General features: G+C 43.8%; 2 protein-coding genes across 2 annotated transcripts in view; one reads left to right on the forward strand and one right to left on the reverse strand.

Annotated features, from left to right (window-relative positions):
• LOC107272897 overlaps positions 1 to 9827 on the reverse strand; it is a 101586-nt gene extending 91759 nt beyond the window's left edge. The window contains exon 1 of the mRNA XM_015750533.2: positions 9648 to 9827. The gene's annotated coding sequence lies outside the window, so the exon portion shown is untranslated. The remainder of the gene's footprint in view (positions 1 to 9647) is intronic.
• Positions 1 to 20154, forward strand: part of LOC107272898 (autophagy-related protein 16-1) — a 212623-nt gene that overhangs the window by 183276 nt on the left and 9193 nt on the right. Inside the window, exon 9 of the mRNA XM_015750540.2 lies at positions 18834 to 18954. Coding sequence (XP_015606026.1) covers positions 18834 to 18954 — 121 coding nt within the window. The remainder of the gene's footprint in view (positions 1 to 18833; positions 18955 to 20154) is intronic.

The following is a 20154-nucleotide window of genomic DNA, read 5'->3' on the forward strand; positions in this document are numbered from 1 at the left end:
TTGTGTCTAAGGGTGGGTGGGTGGGTGGTTGTTCCACTGAAGCTCAGCACGGTGCCGAGTGGCGTAACAACGTTTAGTAAACACAACGGTAAGTTACGTCGTGTGGCAAACGACTCTTGTGACAAAACAAAGTTTGATACGTGGAACAGCCAGTCGCTTCGACTAGCAGTGCTCTCGTTGCTCTATGTCTCTCTGTGTATAATGTGTTATATATATCCACAGTGTATTTTCCCACCTAGTACGTAATCTAGCCAGAGACGCAGGAACCACCTCGTAACCTCTATTTGCCGGAAAGCCAATTATGTCCTCGTCGAGAGAGCAAGCCTTTTTATTTTCCGTTTCAATAGAATTTTGTCAAAGTTAACCAGAGAGTGTTTGCGTGACAATGAAAATTGAGCCATTCCCATCTGGACGAGGGTGGCGGGGTCATCGGCAAAATTTGAAAAAAAAAATTAAAATACAATTAGAACCATCAATTCCCATGACTGATCCTCGTTCCGTATCCTCGTTACATAATCGGGGTACAAGTACCCTCTGAGGATCATTGCACTAGGATGCTGTCAGGTTGTCTCGTGAGATAAATCTTTTTATCCTAGTTTCGTTCCCATTATACCTGGGACAGACTGGGTTTGCATCTGCCGTACGAATCCTGGGAGATTCTCGTGCCCGATCGGTCGTGACTCCTGGGTAAGGATTGACCGAGTTTACGCGTGCGGGATTCCCTAATGGGATTTACTTGGACTTGATATGAGAGCCCCTGTCGAGGATTATCACTGATCGCGCGGCGGCCTGTCCGTCACTTTGTCAACATGTGCATAATCTGATACAGTGCTCGCGTTAAATCATGCGGGCAAGTGCATTCCTGATAATCAGTAACAGGGCATGACTACATAACGGATGAGCATTGAACGATGTAATCGGCCCACCTGATTTCGCCCTGCTAATCGTCAGTCAAGGGAACGGCATTGAACGTCCCTCGATTCGCAAGTGAATCCCATAAGAGATATCCCGCGCAGTAAATAACAATGCGTCGTACGAGTGCGCCACGAGATCCTGCAGCATCCGTGTACATGCATACCATGGGTAAGGAAAAATAATATTTTCGAGTTCCCATAGCAACGTCAAGCCAATCCCATAGAAAGTGAGATGAGACCCCGTCATCAATCTAAAGTGTGTTTTCTACGCCTTAAGAAATCTAGTCCCACGCGATTCCGCGCATTACGTAATTGAAAAGGCAAACCGACGTGAAGGAACCAACGGGTACGTTCGCAACACACGTGGGGTACTCGTGAAAAAGATTCGCAACCTTCGCCCACGTTGCCTCCGCGTACGGCAAATCGGCGTCGTTGCTCCACAAAGGAACAACCGTATCGCATTTGACGAATTACTGAATTTTCTTTGCTATTTTTTCTTTATTTCTTTTTTTTTTTTTACAGAAATTCGAACGGCTACTTTTCAAATATATCTCCTTGCCAACAATCAGCATCGCGCGAACCCCATTGGTATCGCGGAAGCGTGCGTGAGGAGTCGGGCGTTTATTGCCAGCGTAAAGTAAAATTACGAAGTAGTAACTGCATGCGAGAATTGCGAAATTCCCATCGTTTTAACGCTAACCGAAGCACAGCCATTTTCGGTATGCAGCAAGAGTGTCTAACGGTACCGTCCGTAGAACTGCTCTATACCCGTTCCCCACCGGAGATCGTGGTTCCCTGTCGGTATAATTGCGATGGTGGACACGCGCAGTGCTCTGCAACTTGGATCCTCCAGCATCCATAGAAGCCTTGCACTGTACTTCGTTCCAAAGCACTGTATACCGCGCCGTACGGCAATTGCTTCATCTCACAAGCACAGCATCCATTCCGCCACGCACCATCTAGGCCGTGGTCCTGTACAGCTCAGTGCTTTCCGTACAAATACAAGTTGCACTCGATCCCTTTCCCACCTTGCTCTACCTACCGTATACCTGACCATCTACCCACCTATGTATACATATATACGTCTACCTTGCTTCCTTGTACTTGTCTGCCTGCCTGTCTCTGTCCCCTTCAGTATGTTTCTGTGGGCGGTCCCGTTTTATGTCCTTTTAACACGAATCGACTGCCATTCTTTAACGTTGCTCGGCTCACACTGTTTCTCGGCTCTTGACAATGAAAATTCTTCGCTGAAGTTCGATGACTTCCTGACGAGTCCTCGTTAACTGATCTTAAACTAATTATTTACCCGGTTTTACGTTACGTGGCTCAACTTTTGGACATAAGACTCCGCGACCTGTACCAGGAGCAATGTAGATCAGACACGATACTCCCTGTTGTAACAACAGAGTGCTGTATGTAGATTAACACAGAAAGTGTCCCTGTTTACTAAATTTTCTTTTTCCACAACTTTTGAAAGCCTTCAACGGTTTTAGTTAACGTTACTAAGATGAATCATCTTTTTTTTCCCTTTGTCCCCTTGCATCACTCGGATGCTTGGATCCTGTACTACCCCCTTGGAAAGGGAATCCATTAGTGAACGCCATTTGAATATTTGCAAACTGTGCTAGCAGATACGGAGGTTAAAAAGATGTAATATACTGGCACGTCACTTCCACTCTGGTTTGAAACTGTCGCTGCGAGAGTCGGCGCTTTAAGTAACGGGACTACCTGGCCAAGCGCCACTTAAAACTTCATCTGGTACCTCTGAACGCATACTGCAAAAATACGTTGTTTGTGCACTGCGATTCCCGAGAAAGAAGAGATTTCACATATGCTCCACATACGAGTACACATATATGTCAATCTCGTTACGCGTTCAATAACCGCTTTGCCAAAAAGTTGCAAAATAAAATCCGAGATACGTTACGCACATATGAAAAATCTCTATACAATATGACATCTCATAATGATCTTAACCCACAAAAAAATCCTTTTAATAATTCTCTTAAGTACATCATCGTGAAGAATAGAAATTTCTATGAAAAGGGCTGTTTAGCAATGTTAGTCAAGAAGTTGTCCCAAATTCACTGTAATTTCTCCAGCGGCTACGTAAATGGAGTATTTGCAACTCCCGTACCGAAACCCCACTTAGTTACGGGAACTTCCTTTAGGGGGCTTCGGCCACGGTAAACAATGCACGTGGCTTAACTGTTACGAGAATTCAGCTCGGTTATACATTCGAGCTACATTCGATTCCTAATGCAAACCGTCCGTTCCCTTATATCCTTTCCCACATTTTAATCGGATTACCTACGTTTCCCGATATATAGCTAAGATCTGCATAATAACAGCTTCCGTACCATCCCGAGCAGCTCACCTTCGGTATCGCCATACTTATACGCGCGTGCATATACTATACGTATACGTACGGTATAGTGTATACATGTGTATATGCATATTGCATAATCTTATACACATAGAGATACAGAGAGAGAAGAACTCGAATCGAAGAGATATGAAAAATGTATATACCTATAAAACGAATAATGCACCCTACTTATCTTCAATCTACAAAACTGACCATTGAATCCACAGAGTTATTAGTCACGCTGACTAGATTCGCGTAATTCGCTCTGGCGAGGCTCCCTTTTCCGTCCGTAATCAGGAAGAGCCAACTAATGTAACAATCTCGTAACAACTTTCGTATGTGAAACTGAAGGCCGCGGATCTATTTGAGTTTTACGTTTTTTAGGGGAAACAAAAGTAACACTAATGAGATATTATCATTTAATTAAGGGATCGCAATGTACGTTTCAATTAAATATTTCAAGGTTATTCTGGATTGGTTTATTATATCTATATGTATAGGTAAAAGCTTGTCTCGGATTATACCGTAGACAGAATCCATCTCTGGTCCAGATGTAATCCCTCACTACGAACCCTAATCTCCCGTGGGTATGCAATTTAGATCTCAAGGCATGTGTTTCGCCTTCGTCTTCGCCTGGGACGATTCGCAATTGGATAATACGTCCAGATAGGCAGGATCACTATGCTCGCAAGAATGACGGAGATTCTCCAGCTTCGGCTGGAATTTGTATTGGGATATATACATATATATGTATATATATATATATCGTTATTCGAAAATTGTTTTCTTACGTCATACCAAACAATGTATCGTTCAGCCTCTTGAACTACGAGCGTTTCCAATAAATTTCGTTCCCTTCGTTTTTTCACATTTGACTCGCCTCTGGGGGCCCCACCCCCTTTCATCTTTCCTTCCATCTCCGCGTTATCACCCGGAAGGATGTTTTTCAGTCCCGACAAAAAGTTACGAGTTGTAAAGTCAAAGAGTCGACGTAACGATTTCTCCGATTTTTTTTCCTTCCTTTCATCTCCGCATCCGTCCCCTCCGAAAAATATTCGCAAAGACGAAAAGCCGCGTTGGCGTAGGAATGAAAATAGCACCTAAGAAAAGAAATGAGGGCACGATAAGTAGTGACACGTGGTAGCGGGGTACGGAGCGAGGTAGGTAAATGGAAATGCAAGGAGTGGTCAATTTTTTCGCAGCAGTGTGACGTCACTCTCCGATAACCAGTTCCGTTATAACGTTTCTGGACCGTGAGACGCCACTGGGTACAGCTGTTTCGCGATTGGCAAGAGTCGCTTACGACGTCCGTATGTATATGTCGAGATAAACAGTTTTTTTGATAGCCGCCAAGCGCAATGCGTTTCGCACGCAGTTATCGTGCTACATATCCACGATCACGGTATTTTTTGCCATATTAACGCGATACCCGCTGCACCAAGGTAATGGGCTGCTACTAGACATACCTCGCGCATATACCGTCTATATTTCCACGTGATTATACACATAAGACACCGATACGTATACGAAACGTCTTCTTGCACCTGCACGCACTCGCCTATGCTAACGAGCCTGTAATAATTGCGTCATCTTTGATATAGAAAGGTTGTTCACATCACGGCCCCAGCGAGGATCCTCGAGCGGACGTCTTACGACGATGCTCGTAAGGACGTCAAACGCTTTTTGAAAAACCGGCTTAAATGTGGAGCCACGTGAACGATTCGACTATTTACTTTTATTCGTCTCTTTTCTTCCTTTCGTTTTGCTCGTTTTACCTCACTCTCTCTCTCTCTCTCACGGCCCCCTGACTATCTGCTCTCTGGTCTCGCTCCTCTTTTTTTTTTTCAGCCTCGTCAAAACGTTTCATACTCCAGCCACGTGACGACCGAACTCACCCATAGTAATAATCCACAGTGAACCGAGGATATTCCGTGAAAAGCAGACTTCATTCAATCTCGGAACGATACGTTAACCCCACCACCCCCTACTTTTCACCGCCCTCCCCTCTGTCCCCATTCAGCTCGCTGACCACCAAAGTGATGATACGTAGTTGGCATAACTGTAATTTTTCTCAAAGGAGTTAACGAGTTCCGCGTATACGATTCGATGAAATTCGGAGGCGCGTTGTGCGTGCACCGTTACGAAAAACATAAAGGTCGATTTCCTCGGAGATGAATTTCCATGAGCATCGGGCACGTCCGGTAGGCGTCTCGTTCACGTAATACAGACTTTTAGGGTGGCTGGACGACACTGTACGCTCCTCGGTAACGTAACGGTTCACGTTATTAATTTCTCTTGACCTTCCACGTGGCATTCCCATTCACGCCCCGAAGTCTTCAATTACGCCGGTGCGCGTCTAAAACGGATGTTCGCCTCCGAGGACGCATAATTTTTCATAGGGAAGACACGAAGGCCAAAGAGAAGACCCAGGAGGTAATGGACGCGCGTTACCTAGAGGAACGAGAGAAAGACAATGACTTTCGAGAAGGACGCAGATACCTATGCACGGCACGAAGACTGCGTAGTGAAAGGAGACGAAAGATCGGGAGCTCGGAGAGGCAACGGCGTGCGAGCTGAAACAAGAGCGATCCTCGGAGTCTTAGGTGGTTTCGTATAGCCGACGGGGCTATTAACCGTTCGCAAACAATCATCTGGAAGCGGAAGTAGCCTACAGTCTTTTTCACAGTCTCTTATCAGAATTCCAGTCTCGACCTAGGAACGACGCATGATAAGCGCGTATCTTCAAGGGAACCTATCCAATTGCCTGGACGAGGGGGGTGCAGTGGGATGCCAACGTAACCGGAAGTTACGTGTGATACTCTCTCACGATTATTTTATACAGATCGGTATTATATAATGGTACCGTAAAATCACCTGTTAATCACTATTGTGATTAACAGCTGATCATAGTCATTTAACTTTGTCTGTACTTTTTTTTGTAAATTTTTATCATTTACCATCAGCGTAGAATGTTATCGGCGTATTATTGGAACTTTATCATAACGCTCGGAGTGGCTGTATGATATCGTATGTGGAATGTTCACATTTTTCGTAGACACCCTGTATACGCTGTTACCGTTACCATCCGCGGAAGCATCTTTCTCCCGGTCTTATTAAACTCAATTCAAGGTATATCCATGCCGTTTTATCAAGCATCTCAGCGCGCGAAATTATGTTTACCCCGGTTGGGGCTTTAACGACGAATTATGCCCTGCCGTTTTTCACACTGTCGTGCAAAGGCAAACTCCTCGCCAACTTCCGAGCCCGCCTTGTGTGCTCGTTCGGACGGGATACGAATTTTTCGCGAATTTTATTATACGAAAAGAAACTTTGAAAAATTGAGGAATGATAAATATATATATATGTTTGTATAAATATAAGAATTTTCATGTCGAAAGTGATTTTTTTTTATTTAATCGATAATTTTTAAAATTATTGTTCATCTATATACAGACTATTCCATTTGATCGCTTCCGATTGTGTATATATATATATATATACATATATACCAAAAATAGAGGTGAGTGCACTTTGCCTTCCAGTGCGCCATAGTGATGCTTTGCTCCTTTGTGTGTAAATTCTCAGAGCACGATGCTTACGCGGATTTGCAGAGTTACGAATACTCCTCTCGCGTTAAATTCAAGAGCGTCCTGGTTTTCTGAGTACAGTCTGATGAAAACAGTGCCTTAAGCTCGTCGACCGTAAGTGCTATTTAAACCCTTTAACGAGTGATCGATCCGAGCCGCTTGGTTCTGAACGCTTTTGCCCGTTTCCGAATTAAAGACTTGTATTAAATATACTCCCTATATATATATATACTATAGTATACATACACTGCCTTGAGTATGGCGACCATTCACTATTTACCCAAACAATTGTCACTTCCGTTTTCTATGGAAGCCGCGAGAACTTTTGGAAAGGACCTGCCTGCTCGTTCCCGATCCCTAAGACCTTTCAGCAGAACGTCAACGTTTATCCAAGGAATTATTTTCATCCCTCAGGACTCTCTACAAATTCCATACCGACTCTTCTTATAAAATGCCCGTTCGCGTTCCCGCTTGAGAGAGCTTGGGCTTATTACTATTAGTAGTGACAAAAAAAAAAATTGCAAACTCCGAATCCCTTAGGACAAAAAACTAGCGCGACGTATATACTTTGGAAATACAGTAATTAATCGAATCGATCGTAATTTTGCTCTAGTTATACGGGCTTAAGCCCGTATCAAACTGTATCTTCTTTCCCGAAGGCTAATTAGCTTCTAAGCTCTTTAACAGACGGCTCTGGGGATTGTCTAAAATTTGTATACTGGGTCCAAGGAGAAAAAGCTTATGTGTGTACCTACTATAGCATTTTTGTATGGTTAACGTGGTAATTTATTGTGCCGAATAATTCATGGCGCATTAGGTAGACTTGCTGTGAGTTTAATTAGATCGTCATCGATCTAATTGACACGTTCATTTCCACCCGGACGATCGTGATCTATATAAGATAGATAAAAATAACAACCTCCGGAAAGTGACAGACTTCAATTAGTCAGCCAAGGCTTTGGGACCGTCGTACCTTGTAGCGATTGGCACAGCTACGTTACCCTGTACAATAATAATGATAGTAACGACGCTAGGGCGGATGAGGTTACATAGACGACGACTTATAAGTTCGTTAAAAACATTCAAGCGGATTTTCATTAAACTTGAACTACTCTTCCGTGATGTAGATAAAGCCCTTAGTCTTGAAACTAGTTCAATTAAAGAAAACTGGAAAAAAGAAAAGCGTGCCTGTGTTATCAGAAGAGGCATTAAGGTCTCGCGAATGATTTGACGTAAATATTTTTATTAAAGTGCAATATGGTTTTTTTTTTTACAATTATGATTGGCAGATAAGCAATTATATTATTGGGAATGAACGGCAAAATTTGTTGGGGCGAATTTTCATTATGCTTTTAGCGACTTGTCGCGTTTTTAAAATTTGGTGGTAGAATGACGAATATGGGATTGATTGATTTGCAGAAACATTGTTTTTCGCGAATTATTCCGTCGAAAGATATATACGTGTGTATATATATATATGTATCGTTCTATTGAAAATGGCATTTAATAAATCTCATTACACGAGACAGAACGTTCATTATGCATTGTTAAAAGTTCGTTCTCGCGAATAATTATTTGAATGTCAGTCGTACAATTTGCGACAACGTTAGTCGCGAATAAAATTACTGCTCTAGGGGATAACTTTGCGAGAACGGTTGGTTGGATTCTCAAGAGGGCGACAGTGAGACTACAGAGTGTCTTACGCTTGAGTTTGATCGTCCCCTTGAAGAAATCGCAAAGTGGGAAATTCGCGAATTTAGCTCGGATGCTCCAATCTATTTGGGATTGAATATTAGCAATGGTCGTGGGAAACAGTGGAATTTCGCGAAATGAAATTTACGAAATTCCCGCGCAGCTTATCTCATCGAACTTCCAAATGGAAATTGCAATCAGAAATTGGCCGTCGGGGTATCTGTAGTTACTATAGAGATTCGCAGTTATAGGCGATGAAATTGTCAGGCAACACGGAAACGGCGCATCGATCATCGGATCTTCGGCGAAATATGAAATCAAGAAGTTTGATGACAAGGGTGGAAGAGTTAAATTGGAAAAGTATTCCCCCCCTCGTTCCCCGAGTCTCAGGGTCTCAGGGTCTCAGGATCGTGTACCAATTGAGTGCAAACCGAAACTTAAACATTCTAAAAATGACCATCTCCGTTCTGTCACGTAGACAAGTTTAATTATTTGCGGCTCTCAAAATCAATTTCGTTTCGATTTCCCATCGAATGCCACGGCAAAGGGCATTTAATGTCTGAACCGTACTCAAAGTTTCAGCAATGTTAGCAAAGTTTCAATCAAGTAAGGAGAACGCTGGGCGGGCAAACTGTCTCGCAAATTCCTCGCCACTATGCAGTTTCCAGTTGTGAGGATTTCACGGAAGGAATTAATTGATCTTGTAAATAATAAAGAAAAATTTAATAAAAATTCTCGTTATCAAATTACAAAATTCTCGTTTAACGTTCAATTATTTATTTTGACACGACCTGTGCCTCGGGACCAATTTGACCTTTCGTCGTCTTGAGAGATCTCGAGATGCCTAATACCAATTTCTACCAAGTCCCCTCTCGGCACCTCACTCGAAATTTCAATACCCTATATGAAACGGATCGAATTCAAATGTCCTATCTCCGAAATTCTCGTTTCCCCGTGTACATGAAGGCCGCATACGATCCTCGAGAAAATCTCAAATTTCAAGCTACCGATATCAAGGGGACAGTAGGGTGTCAGAATTCAAATGAAAATTCGAAAAACAGAACAGTATTACTGTCATCGTCCTACCTGAAGGAAGATCTGGACCGGGTACCAGGAAACCAACGTCAGCCGTGATGATCGCACGAAGAAGCTTGCACTTGAGGAGCTCCGGTGCCCTTGGACTTGAGCCCCGTTCACGGCCACAACCAACACAGAAATGCTGGGATTGCAAGGCGTGCGGCCACTTTTCCTGCCGGTACCCCAGGTGGGGGGATGTGCCCGGTTGCTGTTGGCAGGTGGAATGCTCAACATCGCCGCACATACTCACAAATTATTAGCGAAGAGTACCAGGAGGGAGTAACTCCCAGGTACACTGGCAGAGGAACCTTGCTCCCGGTTGGGTTGGCGAGAGCCTTAAAGCTTCCGCGATGATGACGTTGATGACACCTACGTAGGTACGTACGTCGGGCGCCAACCTCGGGCGTTACTTTTTAATAGATTCCAAAGTACCGGGCAACGAGAATAATGGGTAGAGACTATAGGGACTATAAAATGAAAGAAAAAAATAAATAAAGATGACGATTGAGAAAGAATAAAAAAAAAAGAACTGCATCACTCCCTCTGACCTCCTATTGAATTACGCCTCGTTACTGCGAGACAGTGCTGCTTGCCGCTGACTCGTTTAAAGTAATTGAAGCTGCGCGATGAGACCCCGGACGGTAGGTGGGCCCGTTCGTCTCTCGTGTGAAAGTAACGCGTGTATCCTTAAAGCTCCTACGAGTACGTTTATAGCATTGAAATGGCTTGTACTATCATGTATATATATATATATATATACACACAACTATGTATCCTGGTACTGCTGATCGATATGAGAATGAGAAAAGAGTGAAGGTAGGTCGTTTGCATTATGCGTTACCAGGCCCGAGAAATGGATCGAGTACCAGGAGCGTTTAACGGGTTCAACTTGTGATACAGGAACAATCTTCTCCTTTTGCAATCAGTGGACCCTGCACGAACTAGTTAGTCATTCGACTTGACATTAACATACAGACTGTAAGACCCGCGGGATGGTAAACTGTAAATTGGGGCAGGTATCGTGTCACGTCCTATTATTTCAGGGGTAGGCGTATGCCAGTCAAACGGACTCTTTTGATTATATATGCAACAGTCGTGTTTGATAACTGTGAATCTTCTGTCTCTCTCGTGCCTTTCTTTCCCGCGCCCATTAATTTAGAATAAAGTTGTCTATTTATCTAAGAACAAAAACAAGCTGTATCGTCCGCATAGAAATTTCATCTAATCCGCCGGTCTTAACTGTATTAAACCCCCTGGCCTCTTTAATTAGGCAGTTCCGGTATTACGAAAAGAAACGGGCTACAATTAAGCGATGTAATTAACGCGCATTACAGATTGGCCAAACGAGTTGCCATTTCCCGTAGTTGCCTTCGCGAGATGTAGATGGGATCAGTTGGCATCGCGAGAAAATGTATACCGGTACAGGTTACGTATTAGCTGCACGCCTCACTCGTTTTCTTCGTACGGCCTAAAAGAAAGGTACTAATTGTAATTAAGGTAACCGCCAACACCTCGATACCACGTGATATACGGATCAGTGGAAATAGGTATCAAATTCTTTTTTTTTTTTTAATTAAAAATTTGGTTATCCTTCGTTTACGATATTCGAACCTCTTCTATCGCGTTATTGTGCCCTAATTGGCACCTGCTTCCAAGCCTGCCTCCGAGTCCTCGTGAAAGAGACGGTTTACGGTCGCAACGTAAACCTCATCCATCAACCAAGAGCAGAGCCTAAAGACGTCATCAGTTCGGTAGCAGCTAACACGATGTCTTCGCGATAAGCTTCCTAAGAGAGGACATTCACACGAAGTGCCAGTAAGAACGAGGGAGCGATGAGACCTCGGTAGACCCGTGGAAAACCGGAAGAACCCATCCACTTCCGGTAAATATAGAAAATTAACAAGGATCCCAGTCGACGTTTATCCGTAACGCGTAAGGTCGTTGCGTCTTGTGTAACGAAGCAGCCGCGGTTTAACGTATCCTGCAGTGACTAAGGTAATCAGTGCACAAGAATGATAGTCGGAAAGTGTCTTATCAGTGGGAAGAAGCGAAGGAGGGAAAGACAAGTATAAAGGCCACGTTAAGATATTTCGGGTATAAATTTTCATTTCGCGGACGTTTATCTCGGACGAGGACAAGTGAATTTGGGTACGAGGCAGCAATTGTGTAGTGAATACGCAATCTAACGGTGTAATCCAGTTAAAATCTTGCTCGCCAAGGTATGTTCCTTTGGGGATATACATTGTGTATCTCTATACGTCTACAGGGTGGTGAAAATAATCTGGAGTACAATCTCTCTTCCCAAGTAGATTCTTATATAGCGCTTCGGTATGAGACTTCAATAGGTTGGATTTACCAGATGGGTTCGTTGTGCAATTCATTCGGATATAGATATACGTAAGAGCCATATATATGCGATGCATTAATAAAAACGTCATTATTCATCTCACGTGGAATAACCATATAGGCACTAGTATATGTCCCATGCACGTCCCGTGCGTGTCGTCTCCACATCCGCCAGGTAATGACAAATCAATTTATCCATAAATGTGTACTACACGATTACAGGTACCCATCTCGAATCGACTATATCCCAGTAACCATAACCATCAAAACAAATTTTTTTCACCAAGTCCCGCATAAATTACCTACGCTTTTGCATTACCTCTTTCATTCCACAAGGCGAACGAGCAAGAGCAAATATTTCTTCTATGCCCAGTAAAAGAAAAAACTTCCTGACAATTACCGACACGCGTACGATAATATTACCAGGAACTTTTACCCGACTGCTATACCTGCTACTCCCGGGACGGCACTCCACGTACTGCTTTTGAATAATGTCAGGCGAAAAGTAAGACGTGTTGCACGTCACAGTTATACCAGTGCTTCGAAGACGTGCTTATAACAATACCATTGCCATTTTTCTCAATACCCCTTAGAGTGAAAGTTTTATTTTAATATTTGGACAGGGAAAAAATATAAAATAAAGAAAATAGCTACTCCTCAATTTTCATCGTACCTTGAAGGTAATACATTATATCGTATTGTACAACGAGGCAGCAAGGGGCGCCTTTTCTCTCTGCGGGCTCAAATGGCAGAGGCCTACGGTTACACGGCTCATTCGCTCGAAGCATCGAACAAACATAGCAAGAGACAATGACGTATGGCGACATGCTGATAAATTTTGAGCTCCTTTCCCATAGCCACTCGGCTGGAATATTCGGCAGAAGTAAACGTCTAGTGAATCTAATACCAACTTAGGCACCTAATCGGGAAGCATCTCTGGATACGAACTTTGATAAACTCGGTTTTCCCCACGCACGAGTTCAGTCCCGAGGAACTTTGACTTAATCGCGAGAAACAATATGGCTGTCAAGAGGAATCGAGTATAGGAGAGTCGGATATATGGTAAGCATGGAAGTTTAACGGCAGTTCGCGGCGTTTGTCTTTGGGCTCTGGGAGCATTTTCGGTGACTGATATGATAAGTCAAATTAACAGGTCGGATTTCTGTTCGACGAGTATCGCCCGGTGACGCGTGTCTGTGAACTCTACGTGAATGAATGTAACGCGTCTACGCACTCGCCGTTGACCCCTATTCCCAAAGTGGAGACGCCCAATTTCTATACCCGTACAAAGGCCGTCGCTAGGCTAAGAGCCAATGCTATGGTTCTTACTGGCTCGCACGTGCTACGCAAAGTGTCTACTCGGTAAAAGCCTGCCTTGTATCGGAAATACCGAACAGTTATTTTCAGCAGCATCTGCGTTGATAGATATATGTTCGTTGCCATAACGACGGGAACGGTCCATACTTGTGAGATTGTTCGACGTTGCTATATGGTTACAATGAAACTTCTACTGGGCGAAATAGCGATCTAACGTTACTTTTATCATGGAAACGGTTTTGCTTAGCTCTTTCCTCGGGTACGAAAAAATCTTTTCCTTTGCGGAGCACGCGGGTCATCGGTAATACCGAGCAATCTGAATACCACGTATTATGTAACGCCTGAGAAATATATTATTCCCAACTGACATATAACAATGGATCCTGCGCTCGTTCTTACTGCACTTTATTTTATTGTTTTCTTGAACCGTCGTCCTCGATTTTCGCTCAGTCAAAGTCTCGCGGACGTTACTTTCCTTTGCTAAACTTCGCTCGCGACAATTCCACTTAATGGAATAATCGCCCTTCGTTAATTAACCTCGAAGTCGCTTCGTTCAAATTTTCTTTTTCAAAGTCACAAACTTAACCTACGCGTACAGGATGATACTTTTTCTTAAGATCCCACCCCGCGAGTATAAAATCACCAACAAAGAAGGCAGACTGCGTACTAAACGCTGATACAGGATTAAGCCAATTCCCTCAGTAAATTCTAAATTCAGGGGCGCAAGACGAGGGTGTCAAAGATGGGGCTGAAGAAGTAAAGAAAATTTTCAAAAGTAATTCTCTCGATTTTTTTTTTTCTTTTTCCCCGTTATCCTTATTTTTCACCAATTACCAAGTGGAAGTCCGCGCCCTTATTATCGAGGTCTCGGCGAGGCCAGTTTACGCGAATATTAAAAAAAGCAGAGGGTGGATGAACTCGGCGATGAGAAAAAAAATTAAGATATCAAGGAATTGAAAATGGCGCCGGTGCGAATGAATAAGGTGCAATGGGCCTAGGTGGATGAGCGAGAGAGCCTCTCCCAGCGTGGCCCCTCAAGCTCAATTGTGTTCTCAGCAAAGCTACCCGCTGCGATCAGTTTCGTCGTGCGACCCGACTCGCTGGCTGTGTGCTACTTTAATGAATTTGCATTAGCTACACAGGCAGACTTCCTCGAAGTTGCTTTCCGCGTTGTAACATTTTCCCGCGGGTCCCTACACCCGTAGCCAAGCTCGGTTTCCGCGCGTGACCTCGCGCAACAGCCTTCCTCACTGGTTCACCCAGAGACAGATATATATCTATATACATAGAGAGAGAGCCTATAAAAATTCCAGACAAATTTTACCACGAGGGATGAAACTCACAAGCTACCCCCTTTAACCCCTGGCGATCTATAATCTGTAAACACGGAAAAGAAGAAAAAGAAAATAGTCAAACCATTACCTCTTTTATCGAGTTCGTAAGAACATGCCCGCCAGCTGTTCTCCACTGCGTGGTACTCCGTTACCCTCGTCAACATACTCCCGTAGCCTTCGCGTATCTCACAGGGAAACTAGCATATGTGCTATACATACGATTTTCATTACCAGGAAATATACCAATGAGGAAATACATCTGAAATGGAAAACGGATTGACATTCGCCGAATGATACGAGGGTGCGAAAACGTATTAGAAGGAACGATCCGTGCGCGTTAGGTTTCCAAAAGAAATTGATTTCGGGCCTCGGGACGCTCTGCTATTACGTAGGAATAGAAGGAAGCTCGATTCCCACTTCCTCGAAACGCATGATAAGAGGATCATTCCGGGCTCTGCCTCGTATAACCGGCAGGTAATGTGCCGTAGAGGCACGGTTGCGCATCGTCTGCTACTAGCGACTAGTTACACGTATGAAATAATCTATTATCTGGTGCGGGGAGTTATCTGGTGCGGGCATTGAATCGCCAAGGCCGTGGAAGAGTGGCGGCAGAGAAGTCGCACCGCGGTCATCGAACTTCAGTTATACCGTCCGTGTGCTGGTACGTACTGCCAGTATACATATATATATATATATATACCCGGTGTATACGCCTCCAGAGAAGCGCCAAGGCATCCCCTTGCCTCCTGGTGCCCCCTCCGGTACCCCTTTGGTATCCCCTGGTACCCCGTTGAGCAGTAGGCTCCCGCATCTCGTACTAAATAACCGCTGCCTAGATTTACCTAGCATCCTCCTCTTCGCATACCCGAACGTCTGGTGCACCATCACCACCACCATCATCATCAGTCCTACTATCACCATCAAGGGCGCCGTCATCGGGAGGCCGTCGACGACGACGCCATCTACCACTACCACGAGAACCGAATCGCCGGCGATCCAATAATTAGGAAAAATATCACCGCGCGAATACGTAATTCTCCCGGAGTCGCTGTTGCGCCCGGAGCGTCCCGCACTTATTTCCAAGGATATACGAGAAGTCGGGGACTTTAGCATGTCTGGACCAGGCAGCAGGTTGTCCGCCATTCGTACTCGTGCGATCTCCGCCGATTCGAAATCGCTCCTCTGCGATCCCGTATCGCCGATACGGTCGTGCGGCCACGTGATGGAGTCTGGCTAATGCGTAGATCGCGAAACGGAGAATGCGAATTCAGAGCTCCGGCAGTGTTTACTCGGTAGAGAGTAGAGGGAGACAGTCCTGCCCGTAGTAAAGTGTCTCTTCTACTGTTGCCGGAATAACAGCCAGGCAAGGGAAATGGTCCTTCTTCTTCCTACGTGTCACGATACACGTTGCGCTTTGGGAATATGGTGCTGGGATGAAATTGATACTGTCGGAAGGGGGTGGTAAGTCAATGGTGGACTTCCCCTCTGGAATATCTGTGCACTACAACCAACCCAAGCTCGTTCTGGACCGTGCAATAAACGCGAAAAAGCGGATGCTGAATAGATCCTGACGTAGGTATACTGGATATTCACGAGAGAGACCTTTCCTACCCTCTCAAAGTGATAGGGGATGATATTTCCTTTTTTTTTCTTATTTCCTACTTCATCCCCCTTTTTTTTCACTCCTCGACTCCACCACCCGCCGCCGCCGCCGCCCCCCCACTCCTCCTGTTTCGATATTAAAGCAAATCAAGACCGAGCTCCGTGCTATTGCTTTTTCTTTTAACGCCTTCCACAGCAACGTACTTAATAAATAAAAATCTCGCACTCCGCGTCTTCGCTCCGGTCAGATATTCGACGAACGACTTCGGCGAACTTATCGTTAAATTGTCGCGTGCTGAGGTACCACGCGTACGAATCATCGAGTTCTGCTTGTTTTCTCGGTACGAGGACACACAGTGTGGCGATAGCGGTTGATTTTTGGTAGAAAAAGATGGACAATGTAATTTCACGATTCGACGCTACTTATATATACACCCTTGCTCTCTCTTTTGCTCTCTCACATTATAACGGACTTAATTGTACCCGTGTTTAATGTGCCGTGAGGTGAAGACGGCGTGTATAGATTTTTTTTTTTCTTCTTTTTTTTTTCTTCTCACGAATGACACTCTTGGACGAAAGAATTTATACGTTTATGGGAGCGATGAGATAAAAGAGTCACGCACGTTTTACGCAGCTGCGCCTTCAACTCGTAAAGCCAATGTTATGGTATCGAGTCTATAGTTATATCGTGTAATTTGAAAGTCCATCTAAAATCGCGGTAAAATTCATATAAAACAACAAGCAACAGATGTACATGGCAGAGTGCCAGTTATAAATGTTATCCGAGATTTGATAAAATCTTTTCTGGCACTTATCCCCACGGCTACCGGTACGCCGTTCCCAAATACAGATCAATAAAGCCTTGCCTTCGAGCAGATCGACGGCCTCGTTGAAACGTCTAAGAAAAATAGTAAATACCGGTATCCCCATATCGTTTGTCCCAACGACCACTTCGGGCCGAGTGAAAGGTTGCGCGACTGACAAAATATAATATGACGGACCGTCCTAGGGAACCCTGAACAAATAACACCAACGTTCTCTCCCGTGCGTAATCCCGTAAGTCAGCGTTTTCGAAGTCGTGCTCCTTGTTCGTAGTTAGCCAGCCCGAAAATTATTACCTAAGATCCACAGGAAATGGTCCAGGTCGTATCATCCATGATGCTGATCAGCGTGAATAGCCCTGGATTCTCATTAATATCGTTATCCGATCCATAAAGTCGATATTCACCGGCAGCTAAAGGTTCCCAGGACAAGGCTAACGGACGTCCTTAAACGTCAGGGCCGTATCGACGAGGATAACCAGAGGATCGTTTAACTTTTTTTTTTTTTTTTTTTTTAAAAAAAAGATCTATGAAAAATTTACAGAGATAATATAGTCAGCTTCCAGAACTGATAAGGTTCGCAGGACATTAGATTTTGTGAGCCGTGTTCCACTCCTCGTAGTAGATACCGATGAGCCTTCTTGTATCTCTAGGATTATACTTTATATATACATATATATGTCTATGCATTTAAGCTGCTATGCTGTTCCGGCGATCGTTCCGCGCCCCAGCTTCTGGATCATTAATTTACATTAGGACATTTCTCAAAGCGTCCAACCTCGGGTGGCGTCTCGGCTTGAAATTGGTGCGTGTGAACCGGCTTTTTCTCCCGGCCAGGGGTGGCCGAAGGAATTGTAGGCCCCGACGGGTTTGCCGTTTCTTGCCGAGGACGAATACAAATTTCTTACCCGTACTCGAAAGCCGGAAACTAGGGCCGCGAATAAAACATTAAGGAAAAGGGATCCCACAATGAAATTGACTGTGTATACCCATGCGAGCTCTTTTAAACGACGTATTCCTTTACTACGGTAAAATTTATGTATCGTTCCCCTCCAGCCATTTACTCGATCGCCAAATGTATGTATATATATAATGACTGTGGGTTGCATGGAAATGCGAAATTTATGCCTCTCGCGAATTTCAATGACGTCTTCTCTATAGTGTTCATTAGATTTTCTACACTTTCCCGTCTATATACATACAGTACTTCAATGGATGAATACAAGTCGACTCCGATATCACGTGAGTGTCGTATCAAATCAAATTGATACCCAGATAACGAACTCCCGGGTACTTTTTCCAATTTACGTTGTATGCACTCTGGTAAGATATTCACGTCGATGAATAATAACCAGGATCGACTGTGCTTTAGGAAAATTTTCCATCGAACGTCAAAGGTTACGGGCGTATATACGTCCCACGTGACGGTGAAGTATCCGGCATTAATTGGAAATCGATACTTGTTCCTTTTATTGTTCGCGACGACAGCGATATCATTTACCAATGACTTATTGACAGGTGTCATTCGAATCCCACATAGGCATATACGTCTATAGCCATACCACGTTCCTGAGTTCCAATTAATGTTATTCTATCCCCTTTAGCATAACCCTCCCTTTCTGTGTTTATGGACGCTTGGAAAATTTGCAAAATTATTACTGCATCGATGAGCTCCTAATGAACCGCAGTAATCGCACAGACTAAGACGTAGGCATTACGTGGCTGTAAGAAATAGATAAAATTTGTATGTAGAATATGCAAAATTTTCTTTGCAGCACACACTCACGGGTCATTGCGGGAAAGTAATGGCGGCCAAGTTCCTTGGGGAACCGTCGAAAGTGGTGACGGGCAGTCATGATCGGACGTTGAAAATTTGGGATCTTCGTGGACGAGCTTGTGAGTAATATGTACATATGTGTATAATTGATAAATTACTGTACCATAGAATAGGTAGTACATACCCTTAACTGCAACCAATAATGATAACAAGCATGTCGATCTACATTTAGCGACACAGAGCAAACCTTGCAAATACAACGCGATTATAATAATCACGTTTGCCCATTACCCCCATTTGCCGTTGCATAATGTAATGCACTTACGAGCATTTCGAGATAATAAAACAAATGGCGTATCTGCATAGTCATTCATATGTATATTCCGTTGCGTGTCCGTGCCGTAAAATGGAAGCTGAACGTTTCGCAAGTATGACGTTGATAATCCGCAAGGCTCACCCAAGGCTTACAATGAGGAAGATTGAATAAAAATTGCACCACTGCCCTTCCCGAGAGGTTAATTACGCCGATAAGACCTTCTTCGATGAAAGTGCTCCTATATACCCAAATGCCTTTTCTTCCGGGGCAATGCATCCGTCGACTGCTGATATCGCCGAGCTCTCGCAGCAGCGAGCGACGAGCGAGGGAGAATGATAAATGCAAATTATTAAACCGAAAAGACGATCGGACGGTAAGAGCCTTTGGAGGGGACGAAGATAGAATAGCCAAAGGAAAAAAAAAAAAGAGATACCATATACTACTTTAGTCCATAAAAGAGAAAGACAGGAAAGAAAAATCAATGAAAAGAGACCATAATGGATAAAACATAGTTTAAAAAAAAAAAAATTGAAATTTCGAAATATCAAAATAACGTAACCCATTAAAGCTGCACGAACTTCAGTTATGTAAAGAAACATTAATTCGAATTTTATCGAAAATTTTGATCTCTACCCTTAATATACATATATACATGTCTGTACGTACGTAGGTATATATGTAATACAGTGTAAGACAGGTTTCGTCCCAAAGGTATATTTTGGGATTTGCACCCAACCATTCCGACTGTCGGCTAATCTCGTGAAGCTGTATCCGAAGAACAGTCCACGATATCGATTTACACTTTGGACAACAGTCTGCAGCGCCCTATACTCTACGTAGGGGTTGAAAGTGATTGGTCGAAGGGCCGTGAGAACGATCCGAAAATCAATGTCAGCCCCTTATCAAACGAGGCTACCAACCTTAATAATTTTCACTAGAGACACTTAATAGAAAAAAAAATGGGCAATCTTTTATTTCATCTCTCTATCGCTCCCCCCCCCCC

The sequence above is a fragment of the Cephus cinctus genome, unplaced genomic scaffold (assembly GCF_000341935.2).
Source record: "Cephus cinctus unplaced genomic scaffold, Ccin1 Ccin1_scaffold1310, whole genome shotgun sequence".
Classification (NCBI taxonomy): domain Eukaryota; kingdom Metazoa; phylum Arthropoda; class Insecta; order Hymenoptera; family Cephidae; genus Cephus; species Cephus cinctus.